At 40.7% G+C, this 21,058-nt stretch overlaps 1 protein-coding gene across 1 annotated transcript in view; it reads left to right on the top strand.

The window, feature by feature from the left end:
* The window catches only part of LOC126342742 (vesicle transport protein SFT2B), a 74,168-nt gene that overhangs the window by 42,303 nt on the left and 10,807 nt on the right, over positions 1-21,058 (top strand). Inside the window, exon 3 of the mRNA XM_050001881.1 lies at positions 12,479-12,596. Within this exon, the coding sequence (XP_049857838.1) occupies positions 12,479-12,596 (118 nt within the window). The remainder of the gene's footprint in view (positions 1-12,478; positions 12,597-21,058) is intronic.

Genomic DNA, 21,058 nt, shown 5'->3' with positions numbered 1-21,058 from the left:
AATCTCATTCTGGAAACATCCTTTAAATTTCTTATATAAAACAGTCACTTGCGCTTGTTTCCAGTTGTTTGGGACTTTTTCACAGTGTGAGAAATTCACAATAAATGTAAGCTAAGCAAGGGACCAGTGCCAAGAGTACCTCTGTGAAGCTAAATTGAAATTCTGCCAGATCTGGTAATTCATTTGTTTTCACTGCTGATAAAAGCCAGGGTTGTCTATTTCTATGACTTTCAATAGGAGTTGGTGCAGGGATCAGAAACAGTATATCTGTACGATCCTCTTGCATAAATGGCTTTCTAAAAGAAAAATTAGAGGTGCCACAAGTTCTGAAAATCATGGAATTTCAGGGAAATCAGGAAAATTCGGGAAAAAACTGGAAAACTGTTTTTGTCTCAGTAGATTGAATGGTATGTTTGCCGAGACGTGCATCATTGCTAGCTGGGTACAGCCAAATTAATGCGCTGCTTCCCTACTCCCTCATTCTTACTGCTTCTACCATTCCCTTCAGCTTGCACTCAGTGTTGCCACTAGCCTAGCAGCTGCCGACGAGAGGCAGGGAGATGTGAGGAGTGGTTTATTTGGATCTGATTGTCGGAGACTATTAGCGTAGCGGCCGAAGGTGGCAGTTGTGTGTGCATGAGCTGAGTACAAGTGATTATGTGAAAGTGTGTCTGCTCTCGTATGTCAACAAAGGCTATAGCCAAAAATTTAATTATGGGAGTGTGATTGTCTTATCGATGTGCCTGTCTGTGGCTCAGCAAACATCTTCACGGTAAGTTGCTACCTATCCTCATTAGTATTGATTCTCAGAGTATTCGCACAAGTTACCTTTTGCTTGGATTGATCACTGCAGTCTCATTTCATCATCAAGGTGTCTGTGACACATGAATAGGTGGCCACACGAGTGGACTTCCATGACGACGGGCGAAAAGTACAGGCCACTTCTGTGGGTATCTCTAATGGATTGGGCCATCCCATCGTTTCCCAATATGTACAGGCACTATCCATCGGATCTAATCTCACCGATCTGCCTGCAGGTCAGTTGTGTTGTGTCTGGCGTAATGCGGTGGGTTTTCATCATGGACCCAAGACTGTGATGCTCCTCGACAGCCCAGAGGCCATGGGTGATGGATTTCAGGAATTGTAATTTGTCTCACTGCAAGTACATTGTACAGTGAAGCATTTTGTAGCCATTTTATTTATTCTAGTACATTTTGACACTTTGAAAGTAGTTCATACATTAGAAAGTATGGACGATAAGAAGAAAATATGTCAGTCACTGGCGGTTTGTACGCTATGTGCTAGTATATTTCTTGAAAGAAAATATCACACAACACATGCAAAATGAAGTGATCATGTGGTATTGATGGTCAGGAGGCCTCATCTAGGGAATTTCGGCTGCCGGATTGCAAGTATTTGTTCAGGTGACACCACATTGGCCAATTTGCATGTCGGTCATCATAAAATGATAACACGACACCCAGTACATGAGTGGAAAAAAATCTCCAATCAAAACCAGGCCTGCTGCATGGTAGGCTAACACATTACCACTCAGTTAAGCAGGCAGACACAGAATATCACTAAAATAATAGCCATAACACAGTGGGTAATAACTGACTATAACGAACATAGCAGAACCAACATTTTATTGGCAGTCACCTATAATGTTGGTTCACACAACTCTTCCCCACCTTATACACTTCTTTCAAGAGGCCTACTTTCCTCTGAGGTAATTTCTGAAATCAATGAAGGTATTTTAAATCTGTCTTGCGACTCCAAGAAAATGTGTACTTTTGTCACCAAATATGTTTAGTTCTATTGAAATAAAATATCAGTGATCGTAATGAAACACACATGCCATTTGGCTTGCTTTCTCCATCTAAATATACTTCATTACATAAGTTTCATGTTGACTTTTGCTCAAACATTTAGAAACAAAGAACTCTCTACATTACTTTGTCAACTTATGTCTTTACTCAACCATGAGATCAAAATTTGTCAGGAAAAAATGCTAAGACAGTCTGGAAATCAGGGAAATCTCAGGGAATTTCACTCGAGGAATTTCACTAAGGGAAAGTTGTGGCAACCCTGAAAATTTAAAACTTCAGCATGCCTCTTCCTGTGGCAACTGGTTGATGAGTGACTATATAGGAGCCCTTACCCATTTAGTGAGTGTTTGTAATACCACTATTTTCTCGGGTTCCTGTCAGGATCTCGCGCTAAGGTATGACGGTGGAAGTTTTTGTATGCTTAGCACATTGTTCTTTTTGTAGACACATGCATGTATTTCTACATTTGATGCTATGAATTAATGTTTTATGCTGTGATGTATGAGGATAATTTCAGTGTATCACTTCGTATTGAAATGACACGTATTCAGAGCTTCTGCTGGGAAAGATACTTGCAGCGCATTAAGGGATAGGTGTACAGACATTGTTTTAATGAAGATATTAATCTGTCTTTCGTTGTTTTTTTAAAAAAAATCTTGCCATATACATGACACATTTAAAATTAATATTGGATTGCAAATGAAATGTGAAGGGAAACACTGAATAATGGTTATGAGCTGCATATGCAGAAGGCAGAGGCAGCAAGGTAGAGCCTTAGCATAGCAAAGTTAAAGAACCTGGAGAAACTCCTTCATTGTGTAACCCATGTGGTCATATCTTCTACATGAATCTAACATCAGAGAATGGAGCTAATGAAGATAAGAGACATTTCATAATTAAACCAGCAGCTCCAGTGTTGTTGAAGAAGGAAATGCTGTAGTTTCAGAAATATTTTGATATGGACGATATTAAGCAAATACTTCAATCAACTTTTCTTTGGGTTCTGATTCTTGTTCCAGTAGGCTTTCATTCTTTCCGAGAAGGCTTGTTTATGTTCTGCTGACTATTTTGGTAGACACTGTTTCTGTTGGTTTTTGTAATGTAACTTCTCATTTGCCTACTTTGTGTCTGACAGTACCCCTTTCTGAAATGTCGTTTGGCCTTTTGTTTGCATTTTTGAGGTCCTTTCAAATTTCGTCCAGCCACAGTGTTGAGTTCTTAAGTGGTGTCACATAGTCTATTATCCATTTTGTCATACACTTTTCTGGTAGTCTGTTGAGATGACCAACGAATTTCATTCACCTTTTCTTAATGTCAGTTTTGATATTTTAAAACTTCTGTTGTTTTGGTTGATTGTTTTCTGTAACTGTCTTGGGTATTTCTTGCTTCTAAAATTTTCCTCATGATCTTTCTCTTCTTTCTTGATTTCTCCAAGTGTGAGTGTCGTGTTGTGTGTCAGTGTTTTGTTTGCATAGAAGACTGTCAGTTTTGTGACTGTGTTGTAGTGCTGAATTCTTCTGTCTTGACGTGGATTTTTTGTTGAGGGTTTGGACTAATCATGATGCTTTCTTGACTTTTTGGAGGCCATTTTGCTGTCAGATTTTTTCATGGCCTTGTCAGGTTGATGAATTCTCAGAGATATTTAAGGGGTCATGATCTCACCATACTTTGTTTCCAGGCTCTTCATTTCTGTCTTTGAACATAAGAATTCAGTTTCCTTGAATGAGATTTGTAACCCTACTTTTTCTGCACATTCTTTAAATATTTTGAGCTGTTTGATGGCAGTCTCTTTGTCACCTGTAAGTATCACCAGATCATTTGCAAACACAAAATACTGTATGTAGAGGTTGTTTCTGGGAAATCCCAGTAAGATTGTCTTCCAAAACCTTGTCTAGGATGGTATTGTACAAAGCAGGAGAAGGGTCCATTTCTCTGCCTCTCGCCTGTTTGAATGTCTAAGAGTTCTGAGATTCTCTCCATAAATTTTAATTTATATTTCAGGTCAGTTGGTGTTTGTTTTATGAGTTTTATGATTTTTGTTGTTGTTGCTGCTGCTGCTGCTGCCATATTATTACCAGTTTTACAATATTTTTCCATTTTCTGCAAACCAAAGGCTATACATAAAATTTAATTTTCATTCTCTGATTGTACCTGTCTGCCCACAATTTTCTTCAGTATTTCTTCTAATTAGTGCCTGAATTTCTTATCTCCATGTGGCAGTCATCTTAGTCTTTTCTCCATGCCTGGTGATTCTCTGTCAATGATCCTTCATGGCAATCTCCCCTTTGACATCCTTTTCATGTGTCCACACTGTATGAGGGCTTTTTCTCTTTTGCCCCCATCCATAAAATCAATAATCGATCTTGATAACCACATTCACCCTGATGACTTCATTTCTGACCCCTTCCCACCTGGATATATTTGCAAACCATCTTCAGAAGTCCATCTCACTTGTCATCAGGCTTTCCGTTAATTGAAATGTAACTGTCCATACTTATATATGTTGATCCCATTAGGTACCATTAAATGTTTCATTAATGAACTGTCCAGCATTTGTTGTTGTTGTTGTTGTTGTTGTTGTGGTCTTCAGTCCTGAGACTGGTTTGGTGCAGCTCTCCATGCTACTCTATCCTGTGCAAGCTTCTTCATCTCCCAGTACCTACTGCAACCTACATCCTTCTGAATCTGCTTAGTGTATTCATCTCTTGGTCTCCCTCTACGATTTTTACCCTCCACGCTGACCTCCAATACTAAATTGGTGATCCATTGATGCCTCAAAACATGTCCTACCAACCGATCCCTTCTTTGAGCAAGTTGTGCCACAAACTTCTATTCTCCCCAATCCTATTCAGTACTTCCTCATTAGTTATGTGATCTACTCATCTAATCTTCAGCATTCTTCTGTAGCACCACATTTCGAAAGCTTCTATTCTCTTCTTGTCCAAACTAGTTATCGGCCATGTTTCACTTCCATACATGGCTACACTCCATACAAATACTTTCAGAAATGACTTCCTGACACTTAAATCTATACTCGATGTTAACAAATTTCTCTTCTTTAGAAATGCTCTTCTTGACATTGCCAGTCTACAATTTATATCCTCTCTACTTCGACCGTCATCAGTTATTTTGCTCCCCAAATAGCAAAACTCCTTTACTACTTTAAGAGTCTCACTTCCTAATCTAATTCCCTCAGCATCACCCAATTTAATTTGACTACATTCCATTATCCTCGTTTTGCTTTTGTTGGTGGTCATCTTATATCCTCCTTTCAAGACACTATCCATTCTGTTCAACTGCTCTTCCAAGTCCTTTGCTGTCTCTGACAGAATTACGATGTCATCGGCGAACCTCCAAGTTTTTATTTCATCCCCATGGATTTTAATACCTACTCCGAATTTTTCTTTTGTTTCCTTCTCTGCTTGCTCAATATACAGTTTGAATAACATCGGGGATAGACTACAGCCCTGTCTCACTCCCTTCCCCACCACTGCTTCCCTTTCATGCCCCTCGACTCTTATAACTGCCATCTGGTTTCTGTACAAATTGTAAATAGCCTTTCGCTCCCTGTATTTTACCCCTGCCACCTGCAGAATTTGAAAGAGAGTATTCCAGTCAACATTGTCAAAAGCTTTCTCTAAGTTTACAAATGCTAGAAACGTAGGTTTGCCTTTCCTTAATTTTCTTCTAAGATAAGTCGTAGGGTCAGTATTGCCCCACGTGTTCCAACATTTCTATGGAATCCAAACTGATCTTCCCCGAGGTCGGTGTCTACTAGTTTCTCCATTCGTCTGTAAAGAACTCGCGTTAGTATTTTGCAGCTGTGACTTATTAAACTGATAGTTCGGTAATTTTCACATCTGTCAACACATGCTTTCTTTGGGATTGGAATTATTATATTCTTCTTGAAGTCTGAGGGTATTTCGCCTGTCTCATACACCTTCCCACCAGATGGTAGAGTCTTGTCAGGACTGTCTCTCCCAAGGCCGTCAGTAGTTCCAATGGAATGTTGTCTACTCCCTGGGCCTTGTTTCGACTCAGGTCTTTCAGTGCTCTGTCAGACTCTTCACGCAGTATCTTATCTCCCATTTCATCTTCATCTACATCCTCTTCCATTTCCATAATATTGTCCTCAAGTACATCACCCTTGTATAGACCCTCTATATACTCCGTCCACCTTTGTGCTTTCCCTTCTTTGGTTAGAACTGGGTTTCCATTTGAGCTCTTAATATTCATACAAGTGGTCCTCTTTTCTCCAAAGGTCTCTTTAATTTTCCTGTAGGCAGTATCTATCTTACCCCTAGTGAGATAAGCCTCTACATCCTTACATTTGTCCTCTAGCCATCCCTGCTTAGCCATTTTGCACTTCCTGTCTATGTCATTTTTGAGACGTTTGTATTCCTTTTTGCCTGCTTCATGCACTGCATTTTTATATTTTCTCCTTTCATGAATTAAATTCAACATTTCTTCTGTTACCCAAGGATTTCTACTAGCCCTTGTCTTTTTACCTACTTGATCCTCTGCTGCCTTCACTACTTCATCCCTCACAGCTACCCATTCTTCTTCTACTGTATTTCTTTCCCCAATTCCTGTCAATTGTTCTCTTATGCTCTCCCTGAAACTCTGTACAACCTCTGGTTCTTTCAGTTTATCCAGGTCCCATCTCCTTAAATTCCCAGCTTTTTGCAGTTTCTTCAGTTTTAATCTACAGATCATAACCAACAGATTGTGGTCAGAGTCCACATCTGCCCCTGGAAATGTCTTACAATTTAAAACCTGGTTCCTATATCTCTGTCGTACCATTATATAATCTATCTGAAACCTGTCAATATCTCCAGGCTTCTTCCATGTATACAGCCTTCTTTTATGATTCTTGAACCGAGCGTTAGCTATGATTAAGTTGTGCTCTGTGCAAAATTCTACCAGGCGGCTTCCTCTTTCATTTCTTTGCCCCCAGTCCATATTCACCTACCATGTTTCCTTCTCTCCTTTTTCCTACTACAGAATTCAAGTCACCCATGACTATTAAATTTTCGTCACCCTTCACTATCTGAATAATTTCTTTTATTTGATCATACATTTCTTCAATTTCTTCGTCATCTGCAGAGCTAGTTGGCATATAAACTTGTACTACTGTAGTAGGTGTGGGCTTCATATCTATCTTGGCCACAATAATGCGTTCACTATGTTGTTTGTAGTAGCTTACGCGCATTCCTATTTTCCTATTCATTATTAAACCTAATCCTGCATTACCCCTATTTGATTTTGTGTTTATAACCCTGTAGTCACCTGACCAGAAGTCTTGTTCCTCCTGCCACCGAACTTCACTAATTCCCACTATATCTAACTTTAACCTATCCATTTCCCTTTTTAAATTTTCTAACCTACCTGCCCAATTAAGGGATCTGACATTCCACGCTCCGATCCGTAGAAGGCCAGTTTTCTTCCTCCTGATAACGACGTCCTCCTGAGTAGTCCTCGCCCAGAGATCTGAATGTGGGACTATTTTACCTCCGGAATATTTTACCCAAGAGGATGCCATCATCATTTAATCATACAGTAAAGCTGCATGCCCTCGGGAAAAATTACGGCTGTAGTTTCCCCTTGCCTTCAGCCGTTCGCAGTACCAGCACAGCCTGGCTGTTTTGGTTATTGTTACAAGGCCAGATCAGTCAATCATCCAGACTTTTGCCCCTGCAACTACTGAAAAGGCTGCTGCCCTTCTTCAGGAACCATATGTTTGTCTGGCCTCTCAACAGATACCCCTCCGTTGTGGTTGCACCTACGGTACGCGGCTATCTGTATCGCTGAGGCACGCAAGCCTCCCCACCAGCGGCAAGGTCCAGAGTTCATTGGGGGGGGGGGGGGTGGGGAGGATTAATTTCCTTATCTTATGTAACATCATGTAAGATTTTTTTACACCTAGATATTTGTGTTCTTCAATTTGTGTAATCTGATACAGGGATGTGCTGACCCCATTGCCCAGAGGGCAATCACAACAGTCGGCCTCCTGAGTATTGGCACTAAATCATGAATCTCACTCTTGTGATGAAATGTGTGTCAGGCACTGATTATCTAATGCACAGTAAAATATTAACACAAAGATCGATGATAGGCGTAATGACTCAGTGGTAGCATATCATCATCTCGTTCAACAATCAAATGAGCCTCAGTTTCAAACCAATAATGAAGGTGATAAAACCTGTGAGCTGATCTGTCAGCTAAGATGACCAACATGGTTCTCATGAAAAACAGATTTGTCTGAAGAAAAATGTAAGAACTGCCACTGTTAATATCATAGCTGTAAAAAGGGATGCAAGAATTCAGGAGATCATGTACATGGGACTGAGTGTAGTAAGAACAAAGTGGAATGATAATAAGATGCAGGAAAAAGGGTATAAAATGTGGTGGTCAGGAAGAGACAGGAGAAGATAAGTCTCATTAATAATGGCTAAAGAACTGGTGAAGGAGGTACTTAATGTGGAATGAAGAGGATGGAAGGAAATATCCTTGATGTAATCCAGGTTTATGCTCCTCAAATGTGATGGGGTGACACATGAAAAGGTAACGTTTATCACTAAACTGGGGGATGCTGTAACCTCTAACAAGACAATGATTATAGGAGACTTTAATGCTTGAGTTTGGAATGATAGAGGAGGATATCACCAATCATAGAAGGCTACAGAGATCACATAAATGAGGACAGGTATTTGCTAGACACATGTCTCAGAAATAAAAGGATCATTGGTAATGGATCGTGTAAGAAGAGACAGAGTAACAAGTTTACCAAATACAGAAATTCATAACAGTAGAACAACTGATGAAATCAGAAACATGCCTGACAGAAGTGAAAGAAGTACAAAGTATTATGTAGACAGTGACAACAGATTGTTGGTAGGTACATACAAGAAATTCAGAAAGGATAAAAATGGAAGCTGGAAACTGGAAGCTAAAGGAATCAAAAAATACAAAGGAAAAAGATTTAAATGCCACTTACCAAAGATTAGAGGAGGGCTGCAGAGAAAGAATGGAGGTGGTTCAAACAGGCCTTAGTCAAGGCTGCAGAAGAAACATGTAAAAAGACATCACAAAAGTTGCACACAAACTTCCTCATGGGATAATTGCAGAACTAGTCAAGAAGAAGACTAACGAACAGATAGCGATTCAAAACAAAATGGAAAGTAATGGAAACAGACTGAAACCACTGAGTAGAGCAAAGAGAAAAATGATAGCATTGGCTAGATGTCTCAGGGAAAAAGTCACGGAAGAAATAGAAGAGAATTTTAAGTATGACAAGAAAGTACTATGTAAAAGAAAGAAGCAAAAAGAAAATACTTCAAAAGTTGTCAACAAACAAAGAAAAGCTGTATGGAAGGAAGTAGTAGTTTTGAAAGAATGGAAAAAATAATTCCAAATTATATAAAAACAGGACTAAACAAATAAATATAATAAAATAGAGGAAAATAAAAGATACAAAACCATTATAGGAGAAAAAATGAATAAATGACATGGTGATACAGAAAGAGATTATCTGCAGATCTTGGATGTAAAGAAAACCGTATTAGAAATGGAAAAATTGCAAGCTTATGGAGTAAATTACATCACAGTGGAAGTGTTCAAAGCTGCAGGACCTATTGGAATTCAGTGGCTGTATATGATAATGAAGACAGTATGGACCAATGGAGATTCCTGATGATTGGACAAAGGCAATTTTTATATCTATTTTTAAGAAGAGCAACCAGGTATTCTGTGAAAACTACAGAGGAATAGCATTACTGTGCCATCATATTAAGATTTAGGAAAAGATGATTTTACAAAAACTTGGGACCAAGGTAGAATCACAATTAAGAGAACAAGAAGAAGACATTTATCATGCTGTGAAAAGAGAATCCATTCCTGTTTCATAGAATCCAGTCAGTCGAGATGGATCCAGAACCACGCAATCACACCCACTCACCAAGCGAGGTGGCGCAGTGGTTAGCACACTGGACTCGCATTCGGGAGGACGACAGTTCAATCCTGTCTCCGGCCATCCTGATTTAGGTTTTCCGTGATTTCCCTAAATCGTTTCAGGCAAATGCCGAGATGGTTCGTTTGAAAGGGCACGGCCGATTTCCTTCCCCATCCTTCCCTAACCCGAGCTTGCGCTCCGTCTCTAATGACCTCGTTGTTGATGGGACGTTAAACACCACTAACCTAACCTAACCTCGCACTCACTCCTGCACTTCCTCATCTGACTGCAACCAACGCGCCCGCCCTCACGTCTGTCTTTGGATCACCACTGATGTGAAAATCACCTGGCTGATGATCTGGGCTGTGTGAAGGATGTTGCAGTGTTTCCCACCCAAATTTCTGAAGTGGAGCTTTCGTCCGATTGGCAGTTTGGGGGTCAGCATTATTGTGCATCACGATAATTCTTTCTGACAGCACTTCTGATTGTTTTGACTTTTTTGCATCACATTTTCTCAAAATGTCTTCATAGTGTTGTGCATTGACTATAGTTCCATGGTAGACGAACTCGACATGCAGGTCAAGAAAGAGGTCGTCATGACCTTATATGCTGCCACAGTTTCGAGCCTGTGGGCAAGTGGCAAAGCCAGTGAAAACATCCCAAATCTCCCCTGCCATAGGAATCCACAATTGTTTACACTAGTCCATTTAGTTGCACAGTGGGTATGAAAGAGAATCAGTTGTTGGGAGTGAGACAGGGTTGTAGCCTACCCCAATTTTGTTCAGTCCGTATATTGAACAGTCTGTGAAGGAAAATAAGGATACATTTGGTAAGGGAATTACAGTTCAGGGAGAAAAAATGAAAACTTTCCACTGCGCTGATGACATTGTAATGATGTAAGAGACATCAAAGGATGTGGAAGAGTAGTTGAATGAAATGGATGGTGTCTTGAAAGAAGGATATAAGCCGAACATTAACAAAAATGATACAGGAGTAATGCAATGTACTTGAATTAAATCGGGCGATGCTGTGGGAATTAGATTAAGGAATGAAACACTAAAAATAGTAGATGAGTCATGCTATTTAGGCAGCAAAATAACTGATAATCGTCGAAGTAGAGAAGCTGCAAAATATAGATTGGCAATGGCAAGAAAAGCATTTGTAAAGAAGAGAAATTTGTTAACATCAAATATAAATTCAAGTGTTGTGAAGCCTCTTTTTTCTGAAGACATTTGTCTCAAGTGCAGCATTGTCTGACAGTGAAATGTGGGTGATAAAAACTTCAGACAAGATGAGAACAGAAGCTATTGAAATATTTTGCTACAGAGAAATGCTGAAGACTTGATGGGTAGATCACATAACTAATGAGGTGGTATTGAGCAGATTTTGGGAGAAAAGAAATTAGTGGCATAAGTTAACTTTTAGAAGGGGTCAGTTCATAGAAAAAGTTCAGAGATATCATGGAATCGTCAGTTTAGTATTGAAGGCTAGTGTGAGAGGGGTGGAACTTTTAGAAATTTTAGGGGGAGATTAAGAGATGAATACAGTAAACAGGTTCAAATGGATGTGGTTGCAGTAGTTAGTCAAAGATGGTGGGTTGCACAAGATATGTAACATAGAGAGCTGTGTCAACCAGTCTTCGGAATGAAAACAATAACAATAATTATATTCTAACAAATCTAATAATATGATGATTTCAGTTGTGTTATTTGGATTATTTACAATGAACAAAGAAATTTACATAAGTGTGTGCTTCTGAATACAAGGACATTGAATTAAACCTTCATCCTTTCTTACTCTGAAATTAGTGCATGCTAGAAATAAGTGGTGATAATAAATACAACTGTAGTAAGAAAGAAACTCGAGACAGATAACTGAAAAACATGTATAATTCAAAATATTGAAACCAGAAACTAATATTTACTGTATTCGCAAAACATGCTGCACCTCATATTTGAATGCCCACTGCTTTACACACACATTACTTGCAAAAAACTGGCAACTTATATACAAAATTACATTTGAAATATTATATTTCATGTCAACAGCTTTCAGTTCATATTTGGGAGATAATCATCCAGTTTCTCCCGTGTGTATTTTATTCACTTTTTCCAGACTATGTCTCCCTCCCTCCCTTCTCCCCCCTCCCCCTCTCGCCCTTGTGCGTGCCCAGTCCATGATAGCAAATTTTGCAAGACAAATAATCAACAACGGGATAATTAAATCAATCAGTAATTGTTGAGGTATTGTCTTTTCCCGTTTTTGTTTATATAATCTCTAACTTTTGGACTTTTAAAATTTCTTTCATTGCATGAAGCTAACAGGGAAAAGAAAGGATGCTTTTATTTCCATTTGGCTCTTTTATATCTTTAAAGTTTTATGTTTTGACCTTTGATTTCCAAGTTAACATGTATAACACAATGTGATAATGGTTGTTGTTATTGTTGTGCTATGAAAACTTTGAGAAAAACTAAAGCCTCAGTCTCAATTTCCTGTATCTTATTTTCTTTATATTTAAACATATGACAAATTAGAAATAATTATGTCAGATATTTATGCCTGTTATTATCAGAATACAAAATTCATGCAACATATATGTATACTTAAGAATGTAATCATGATTGGAAACAATCATACTAAAGTACATTGATATTTTTGTGGAAAGAATCAGTGTGCTTAAGTGCCTTTCTTCTTTTAGCACGTGTTTCCTTATGGGGCCTGTCAACCAAATTAAGAAAATGTTTGCCCCAACTAGAGTAATTGCAACAATTATGGTTATCGTGATGTTTGGGCTCACTCTTTTTGCTGCCATTTGGGTGAGTATAATTTCAATCAATTTATATTCCTTGTTCACTAATTCTGGGAGTTTTTAAAGAAAATATTTTTTCTCTTTCTATTTAATGTACTTTAATTATGTATTTTAGCTGATAACACGACTTGTTTATCCTAATCTTAAATTGGATGATAATAGGAATGAAATCTGCCTGTAGTGTAAAAACAAACATTGTTTATTTACATGATGATCAAATCTATATCCGTCATTTTGGGTTGTTATTTCACATAACAATTTTTGCACCTCACACCATCACTATGGGATAAGTGTCATCACAGCTGCCAGTAGGTTGCTAAGCAATCCCAGAAACTTTGTGTTGACACTGAAATGAAATGATTGTACGCCACTGTTGGTTGGAAGACCCAGCTTTGACTTGTTTGTCTGCCAAATGCGAGGCTTTTTATTTGATGCCACTTGCGCATCAGTGAAGATGAGATGAAGTGAAATGATTAAGACAACAAAACAGTTAGTCCCCGAGTGAAGAAAAACTTCGTCCCAACCAGGAGTTAAATCCCGGACCCGGCAATTTAGAGGCAGCAATGCTGACCGCTAGGGCCTACGCTGTGGATGCTTATTATAGTTCTGGTTACTTTCCCATGTTATTGCATTCTTACACCCACACAGATGTATTTTCATGATAGTGATGCACATACAAAGTTTCGTTGAAATTGCTCCAAGCACTACATAATTATGCTTTAGGGGAAATGTTTCTCAAATACAGATGTACAGAATAAGTATAGGTCATGACAGAAGTTGACTGATGCACATTTGCATCTATTTGTCCAATGGAGACAATATTTTTCAAAACAAACAAAGTAATGGCAATATTGTTATTTACTGAAATATTTTCCCATTACACCTTGCTAGCAAAGTGTAACATTAAAATGGAAGAGAAAAATTTTTAGTATCAAACAGTGGAGAATCCAGGATGGAATGTAACAACATAATGTAAAGGATAGTTGCTACTCCCCATATAGCACAGGCGCTGAGTCACAGAAAGGCACAACAAAAAGACTGTTGAAAGTTAGCTTTCTGCCAACCAAGCCTTTGTCAAAAATAGACAACACACAACCACCTCTCTGGCAGCTGGAGCAGAAATTTTAGTATAATGGAAAAATTGTATTGTTTTGCCATTTCTATACTTGTCCATTTGTAATGTATTAGGATTGAGTAGTTAAAGCTTGGGGTCACAAGCAAGTGTCATATTTTTTTCACATTAATAAAAGGAAAGTGGCCGTGGCTGTAAGAAAGAAAAAATAAAATAAAATTTGACAGTCCTATCTGAAAGTGACCCACATTTGGGAGGATAACAGTTCAAATGCCTGTCCAGTCATCCAGATTTATGTTTTCTGTAATTTCCCCAGACGGATGCTGGAATGGTTCCTTTGAAAAGAGTCCTGCTAATTTCCTTCTCCATCGTTTTGTAGTAGAAATTTATGCTCCATCTCTAATGACCGCACTCTCAATGGGACATTAAACTTTAATTTTCCTTCCTTCCTACCTATCTGAAAAAGTGTAGCTAAATGTGCACTTCAGTAGTTAACAGCTTCACAAATTCAGCACACCTCGGGGAATTTGACAGCACGTGGTAGCAGTTTGAACCTCTCCCCCCTCCCAAGACCAGTGTGATGCAGTTCTTCATGCTAGTCTGTCCAGTGCAAGCCTCATCATCTCTGCATAACTGACACATCATACTTCCATTTGAACCAGCTTCCTTCTTTTTTTTCCTCCTCTTTAATTTTTACCTCTCACACTTCCTTTCATTACCAAATTCACAATTTTTTGATGCTTTGTGTGTTGTATCAACTGAACCCTCCTTCTAGTCAATTTATGCCACAAGTTTTTCTTGCATGTTCTATTAACTATGTCATCTTAATCACGCAATCAAAATGTCTGATCTTCAGCATTCTTCTGTAGCACAACATTTCCAAAATATTCTATTCTCTTCTTGTCCAAACTGTGTATTGTCCAACTTTCGTTTCTGCACGAGGCTATATTCCAGGCAGATACAGTCAGAAAAAAAGGTCCTAACACTTACATCTATTTTCATGTTCCCAAATTTTTTCTTCTTCAGAAACACTTTCTTGCCATTGCCAGTTTACATTTTCCATCTTCTTTACTGTGGCCATTATCAGTTATTTTACTGCCCAAATAGCAAAACTAATTTACTATTTTTAGTGTCCTATTTCATAATCTAATTCCCTCAGCATTGCTCGATTGAATTTGGCTATATTCTGTTTTGGTTTCAGTAATGTTAATCTCATATCCTCCTTGCAAGACATTATCCATTTCATTCAACTGCTCTTCCAAGTCCTTTGACATCCCGTACAGTATTACAGTGTTGTCAGCAAGCAAATTTTTTATTTCTTCTCCATGAACTGTGATACCCTTTTCAAATTTCTTTTTGCTTTCCTTCACAGCCTGCTCAGTGTACGAACTGAATAACACTGGGGATATGCTACAACTCTGTCCCGCTCCCTTCTGAACCACTGCTTCCTTTTCATGCCCTTAATCTCTTGTAACTACCGTCTGGTTTCTGCACAAGTTGTATTTTACCCCTGCTGAAATGTCAGTGAACACCCCAGGATAAATGAATAACTATATGGACATGGGAATGTGCAGGCCATTTATAACAATTCATTTGTTACTTCACAAGAGACCAACAATATTTTATTGCACAGATAAATCCTATAATTCAGCTGCCTGGCAAAAAACACATTTCTTCTGAATTCTCTTATTCCATCTTACTGCCATAAATACGAAGGGGAGGGGGAGGGGGGGGTGTTTCGAAAAAGTTTCTAGCCTAACAAATAAAGTATAACAGAAATTTCAGAATATCAATTTATTTTTCAACATAGTACCCGTGTACACTAATACACTTGCCGGCCCACTCGGATAACTCCTGCAAACCAATCAAATAAAAGGTCTTAAGATTTCAATCAAGCATTCACAGCATCAATCACTGCGTCTTCATTGTCAAATGGTTGTCCTTTGAGATCATTTTTTGTGTTTGGGAAAAGAAAAAAATCTGATGGAGCCAAATATGGAGAATATGGCAGACGAAATAACAATTAGAGCCCAATCATGCAGAGTTTACAGTGTTGTGAGGGCTTTCTGCGCTGTGCGTTGTCCTGATTCAAAAGAACTCCGCACACCAATTTTTCTGCGCCTTTTTTTCTTTCTCTTTTTCTCTCAAATGGTGCAGAAAGATGCAATAGTATAGTGCATTAATGGGTGCACCCTTTTGCAAGTAATCCATCGTAATTACCTCTCTGCATTCCAGAAGACCAATGCCATTATCTTACCAACTGTTTTTTGCACTCAGGATTTTTTTAGGTTAGGAGATGGAGGTGGTTTCCATTCTTGTTTTGTTTCGCAATCAAAGTGGTGAACCCACATTTCATCCATTGTTACATACCTTGCAAGAAAGGCTACTTAATTCGCTTCAAGTTGACAGACGATTTCTTCACAACAATGCACATGCTCCTGTTTCTGATCTGCATTCAAGTCTTTTGGGACCCTTTGAGATGAAACTTTCTGCACCCTCAAAATATCTGCAACAGTGTCTTGTACACACTCATGGGAGATTCCAAATGTTGTTTCAGTGTGCTGCAACATTGTTCGACAATCCTACACAATCTTACCGTGAATGGTAGTTGCTCTTTCATGAGTGGCAACAGTGATAGGCCTTCCACTCCTTGGCGCATTTTCCACACTCATTCTTTCATGTTTGAAGTTGGACATCCAGTTTTTTACTGTTGCATAAGACAGAGCACTGTCTTTAGGTGTATTCCACATGCCCTCCACATTTTCCTTGTGTGTCACTCCCTTCAAATTAAGATATTCAATCACAGCATGGTTCTTGATTCTTTCGATAATTGCCATTTTGCTTACACTACGCATCCTAGCGATTCACACACACATTAAAAATGAAATCTCTTCAATTCAGATTCATAGGTAAACAACACACATTTAGGTTCAATATAAATAACTATAAAAAATAAATTTTTGTAACACTCGTCAATGTTGAATTGCATGAATCTGAAAACATATTTGATCCATCAGAGTAAGGCTACATGCCAAAAATACATTTCTTCTGAATTCTCTTGCTCCATCTTACCACTATAAATATAGAGCATTTTCAAACATACTTTCAAAATGGAAACTCTTCAGTTCAGATTTACAGGTAAGCAATGCACAAATAGGTTCAATAAAAAAATAAATTTCTTATACTCTGGCCAAAGTGAATCACATAATTCTGGAAACATATATCCTCAGTCAGGGAAGCCTCTTGGAATATTCAAGGTACTGACATGGAAAAATAATACAAATCCATTTTACAATTGAGCATTACATCAATATTAAAACTATTACATTAAAAACCCTGCTTCTGCTTCTTCGTCTCCTTCGTTGGCTCTACAGCCCTTGAAGAACCTTCCTTGGCCTCCTGTATCACCTGCCTTCATTCTTCTCTGTCCATCGCCTTCCTTTTCCAATTTCTTATTCCCATCGCCTTTAGATCTTCTTCCATATCGTCCAGCCACCTTTTCCTGGGTCTACCTCTTCTCCTTCTCCTGTCAGGTTTTGCCATGAAAACTTTCTTGATACTCAGAGTTTACAGCATTCTCTGTACATGTCCTGCCCATCTTAGTCTTCCCTGCTTAATTTTAAAAACAATATCCGTCTGTCCAAAAAGAGTTTGTAGTTCTACATTTGTTCTTACTCTCCAGCCATCTTTCCCTCTCACTGCTCCAAAAATCCTTCTCAGTATCTTTCTTTCACATCTCAATAACCAGTTCTCCTCCTTAATGTCAATCCAGCCTTCTAATCCATATATTACTATAGGTCTTAATATGGTTGTGTATATTTTGTTTTTTGTATTCCTACTAAAATTCCTGGAATTACATTCATTCTGCAAGGCAAAAGAGCAACAATTTCCACTTGCTATCCTTTCTTGAATTTCTACTGCTACTTTATTGTCCTCCGTTATTACAGAACCTAAATATTTAAATATTTTCACCCTTTCATAATCTTTCCCATTCATTACTATTGAATTCTTTTGTCCATTTATATTGGGCTCCCTCCATCACCATGTATGTTGTTTTTTTATGTTGACTTCTAAACCTACTTCTTTTGCTGCTTCCTCTAACATATTGTAGTTCCCCTTTAGTGCCCTTACATTCCTTGCCATCAATGCTACCTCATCCGCATATGCTACAACTTGAACTTGCAGATTAAGTATTGTTCCTCTTGGTTTTATTGACACACATCCCCTTTCTAAAACTAAATTAAATAGCATTGTAGAGATCATTTCTCCCTGTCGTAGCCCCCTCTGTACTTGGAATTCACCAGACAGTTCTTGCTCTGCTCTTACTTTACACACTGTCATTTCTGTTAAATTGACCAGTTTTAGTGGGATTCTAAATTCTTTCATGATCTGTATAATTTTCTTCCTGTGTAGGCTTTCGTGCACCTGCTTAAAATCAATGTACAACTGATGTAGTTGCTTGTCATACTCATAAAACTTCTCTATCACTTGTCTTTATAAAAATATCTGATCCATCGTGGATCTGTTCCACCTAAATCCAGCCTGATAGTCCCCCAATAACCCTTCCATCATTCCTCAAGCCTGGAGGTTAAAATTTTACTGAATATCTTATATGTTACGTCTAAGAGAGTGAATCCATGATAATTGCTACATTCTGACTTGTCACCTTTTTTATATAATGGGCTCCTTAGGCATTACCTCCTTCTCCCTGGGACACCGCCTTATCTTAGGCTCCTTCAGTGCTGGGTGGGAGGGTTTGCACGCTCTGACGAAGTCGAGAGCTCCCCCTGCGGGTCAGGGGTAAGAATAGGCCCGAGGTATTCCTGCCTGTGGTAAGCTCGACTAAAAGGAGTTTCAACAAATTGGGCCTAAATGCCTGATGGGTTGCACAAGTTACGCCCGTAGTGCGTCCCCATCTGCACCTATGATCATGATGGACTTTCCATGGCACCCAAAATCCATCACGGTAGCCAGCCCGTTGTTGTGGGGCCGTCATGTACCCTCTAGGTTGTAGCCCCCTGACAACACAGGGATTGTACTGCTGATACCTGAGCTGCACCCTCCCCACGTCGGCCAAGGAGTAGACTCTCGGCAACGGTCATCCTGCCAGGTGGCCCTTGCTGAGGCTGGGTGGCGCCTGTGGGGAGAGCCCCTGGTTGGAATGGGTGGTATCGGGGCGGACGTTTCGCAGGTGAAACGTCAACATGTATCAGGTCGATCTGCGGCCGAGTCTTTTAAAAAGAAAGGTACTGTCCCTGGTTCTGGTTCTCCTGCCTTTTCTCCCTTGGCCACTCCCTGGGAGGAAGGACAGGCCCGCCGGCTTGGGGCGAAGTACTTCCCCCGCTATTTAGTCTGTTCTCGGACCGATGGTGGGACATTCGGACGTTCGCCACCTGCAAGCCCGTGTTCTTTGTCCAGCACATCGAGGACATCTTCGGGGAAATCGAGGCTCTCAGTAAAATGCGTTCGGGGTCCGTTCTTATAAAGACCACCTCCGCCACACAGTCAGCGGTGCTCCAGGCATGCGACCAACTAGGGGACATCCCAGTGTCATTGTCCCGCATCTGGCACTGAATAGGACGCAGGTGGTTATTTTTCATCGGGACCTCCTGCTGCAATTTGATGAGGAGCTAAGGGCCAACCTGGAGCGCCAAGGCGTGCATTTCGTCCGGCGAGTCCAGTGCGGCCTCAAAGACCGTCACATTGACACCAGGGCGTTTATCCTCGCCTTCGAGGGGGACGTTCTCCCGGAGAAGGTAAAGGTGATGTGTTACTGGTGCGACGTGCGACCTTACATCCCGCCTCCTATGCGTTGCTTTCGGTGTTTGCGCTTCGGGCACATGTCGTCACGGTGTGAGGCTGAGCCACTTTGTGGCGATTGTGGACGTCCTCTTGGTGAGAAACATACATGCACCCCACCACCTCGGTGCGTCAATTGTTCTGGTCTCCACTCGCCTAGATCTTTAGACTGCCCCGCGTATCAGAAGGAGAAGAAGATTCAAGTATTAAAAACTTTGGACCGTCTCTCTTATTCTGAGGCCGGGAAGAGGTATGACCGCCTCCATCCCGTGACGTCGTTGACAACTTCGTTTGCCTCAGTCGTGTCCACTCCTTCCACAGTATCCTCACCCCTATCCTGTCTCCCCTCCACCTCCTCACCCCATCCGGTGTCTATGCCTCCACCTCCCAAATCCCTCCCTTCCAAATCCTCCTCCCTCGCGGCCCCTGCCCCCTCTGCTCTATGGGCCACTCTTCCTCCTCCTCCTCCTCCTCCTCCTCCTCCTCCTCCTCCCCCCCCCCCTCCCCCTCCGCCGCCTGAGAAGCGATCCTCTTCTCAGGCGTCCATCGGGGAAACGTTCCGGACCCCGGCTTCCGAGGTCCGGCGTTCCAAAAGGGACCCCACGCGTGAGGACCTTCTTCGGATCCAGCCCACCATCCCCGTGCCTCATCGGACTTCCAAGAAGGCCTCCAAGAAAAAGTCTTTATCCCCCTCTCCACCCCGGCGCGTTTCATCTGACGCACCATCCGTGAGTCGCTGCTTCTGGCCGTCCTCAGTTTCGCCGGGACGCTCTGCTGCCAGGCGCTCAGCTGGCCTGTCATCGGCGAATGATGCTGCCCCTCCTACGGAACCCAGGAATGCGGCCGCAGCTGGCGACGACTCGATGGAACAGGATCCACCTCCCACCGGTTGTAGTGTTGTTCCCTCGAAACCTGGCCCTCCGCGGCCGTCGAGGTGACCAGCTCTTCACCCATTGCGTTCCCCCTTTTTTCTGACTAGCGATGGCTTTGTTACATTGGAACATATTAGGTATTCGACCTAATTGGGAGGAATTACAACTGCTCCTACACCTGCACTGTCCGCTCATCCTTGGCCTCCAGGAAACCAAGTTGCACCCAACTGACCGTATTGCTTTTACCCACTATACCTCGGAGTGGTCTGACCTCACCCCTGTGGATGGTATTCCAGCTCATGGTAGGGTCATGTTGCTCGTTCGCGACGATGTCTATTACCATCCCATCCCATTGACCACCCCACTCCAAGCAATAGCTGTCCGTATTACTCTTTCTGCCTTTATTTTTTCTGTTTGTACTGTCTACACTCCATTGTCATTCGCAGTTAGCCGGGCTGACATGATGCACCTGATTGTTCAGCTTCCTCCGCCATTTTTATTGGTTGGTGACTTCAATATCCATCATCCCCTTTGGGGCTCTCCTGCATCCTGTCGGAGAGGCTCCCTCTTGGCGGATGTCTTCAACCATCTCAGTCTTGTCTGCCTCAATACTGGCGCCCCGACTTTCCTCTTGGACTCGACTCATACTTACTCCCACTTGGACCTCTCGATCTGTTCTACCACTCTTGCCCGTCGGTTCGAGCGGTATGTCCTTTCTGACACCTA

Source organism: Schistocerca gregaria, chromosome 1, assembly GCF_023897955.1.
Source record: "Schistocerca gregaria isolate iqSchGreg1 chromosome 1, iqSchGreg1.2, whole genome shotgun sequence".
Taxonomy (NCBI): Eukaryota; Metazoa; Arthropoda; class Insecta; order Orthoptera; family Acrididae; genus Schistocerca; species Schistocerca gregaria.
The sequence above is the reverse complement of the archived record's forward strand: the minus strand, read 5'-3'. Positions and strand labels throughout refer to the sequence as shown.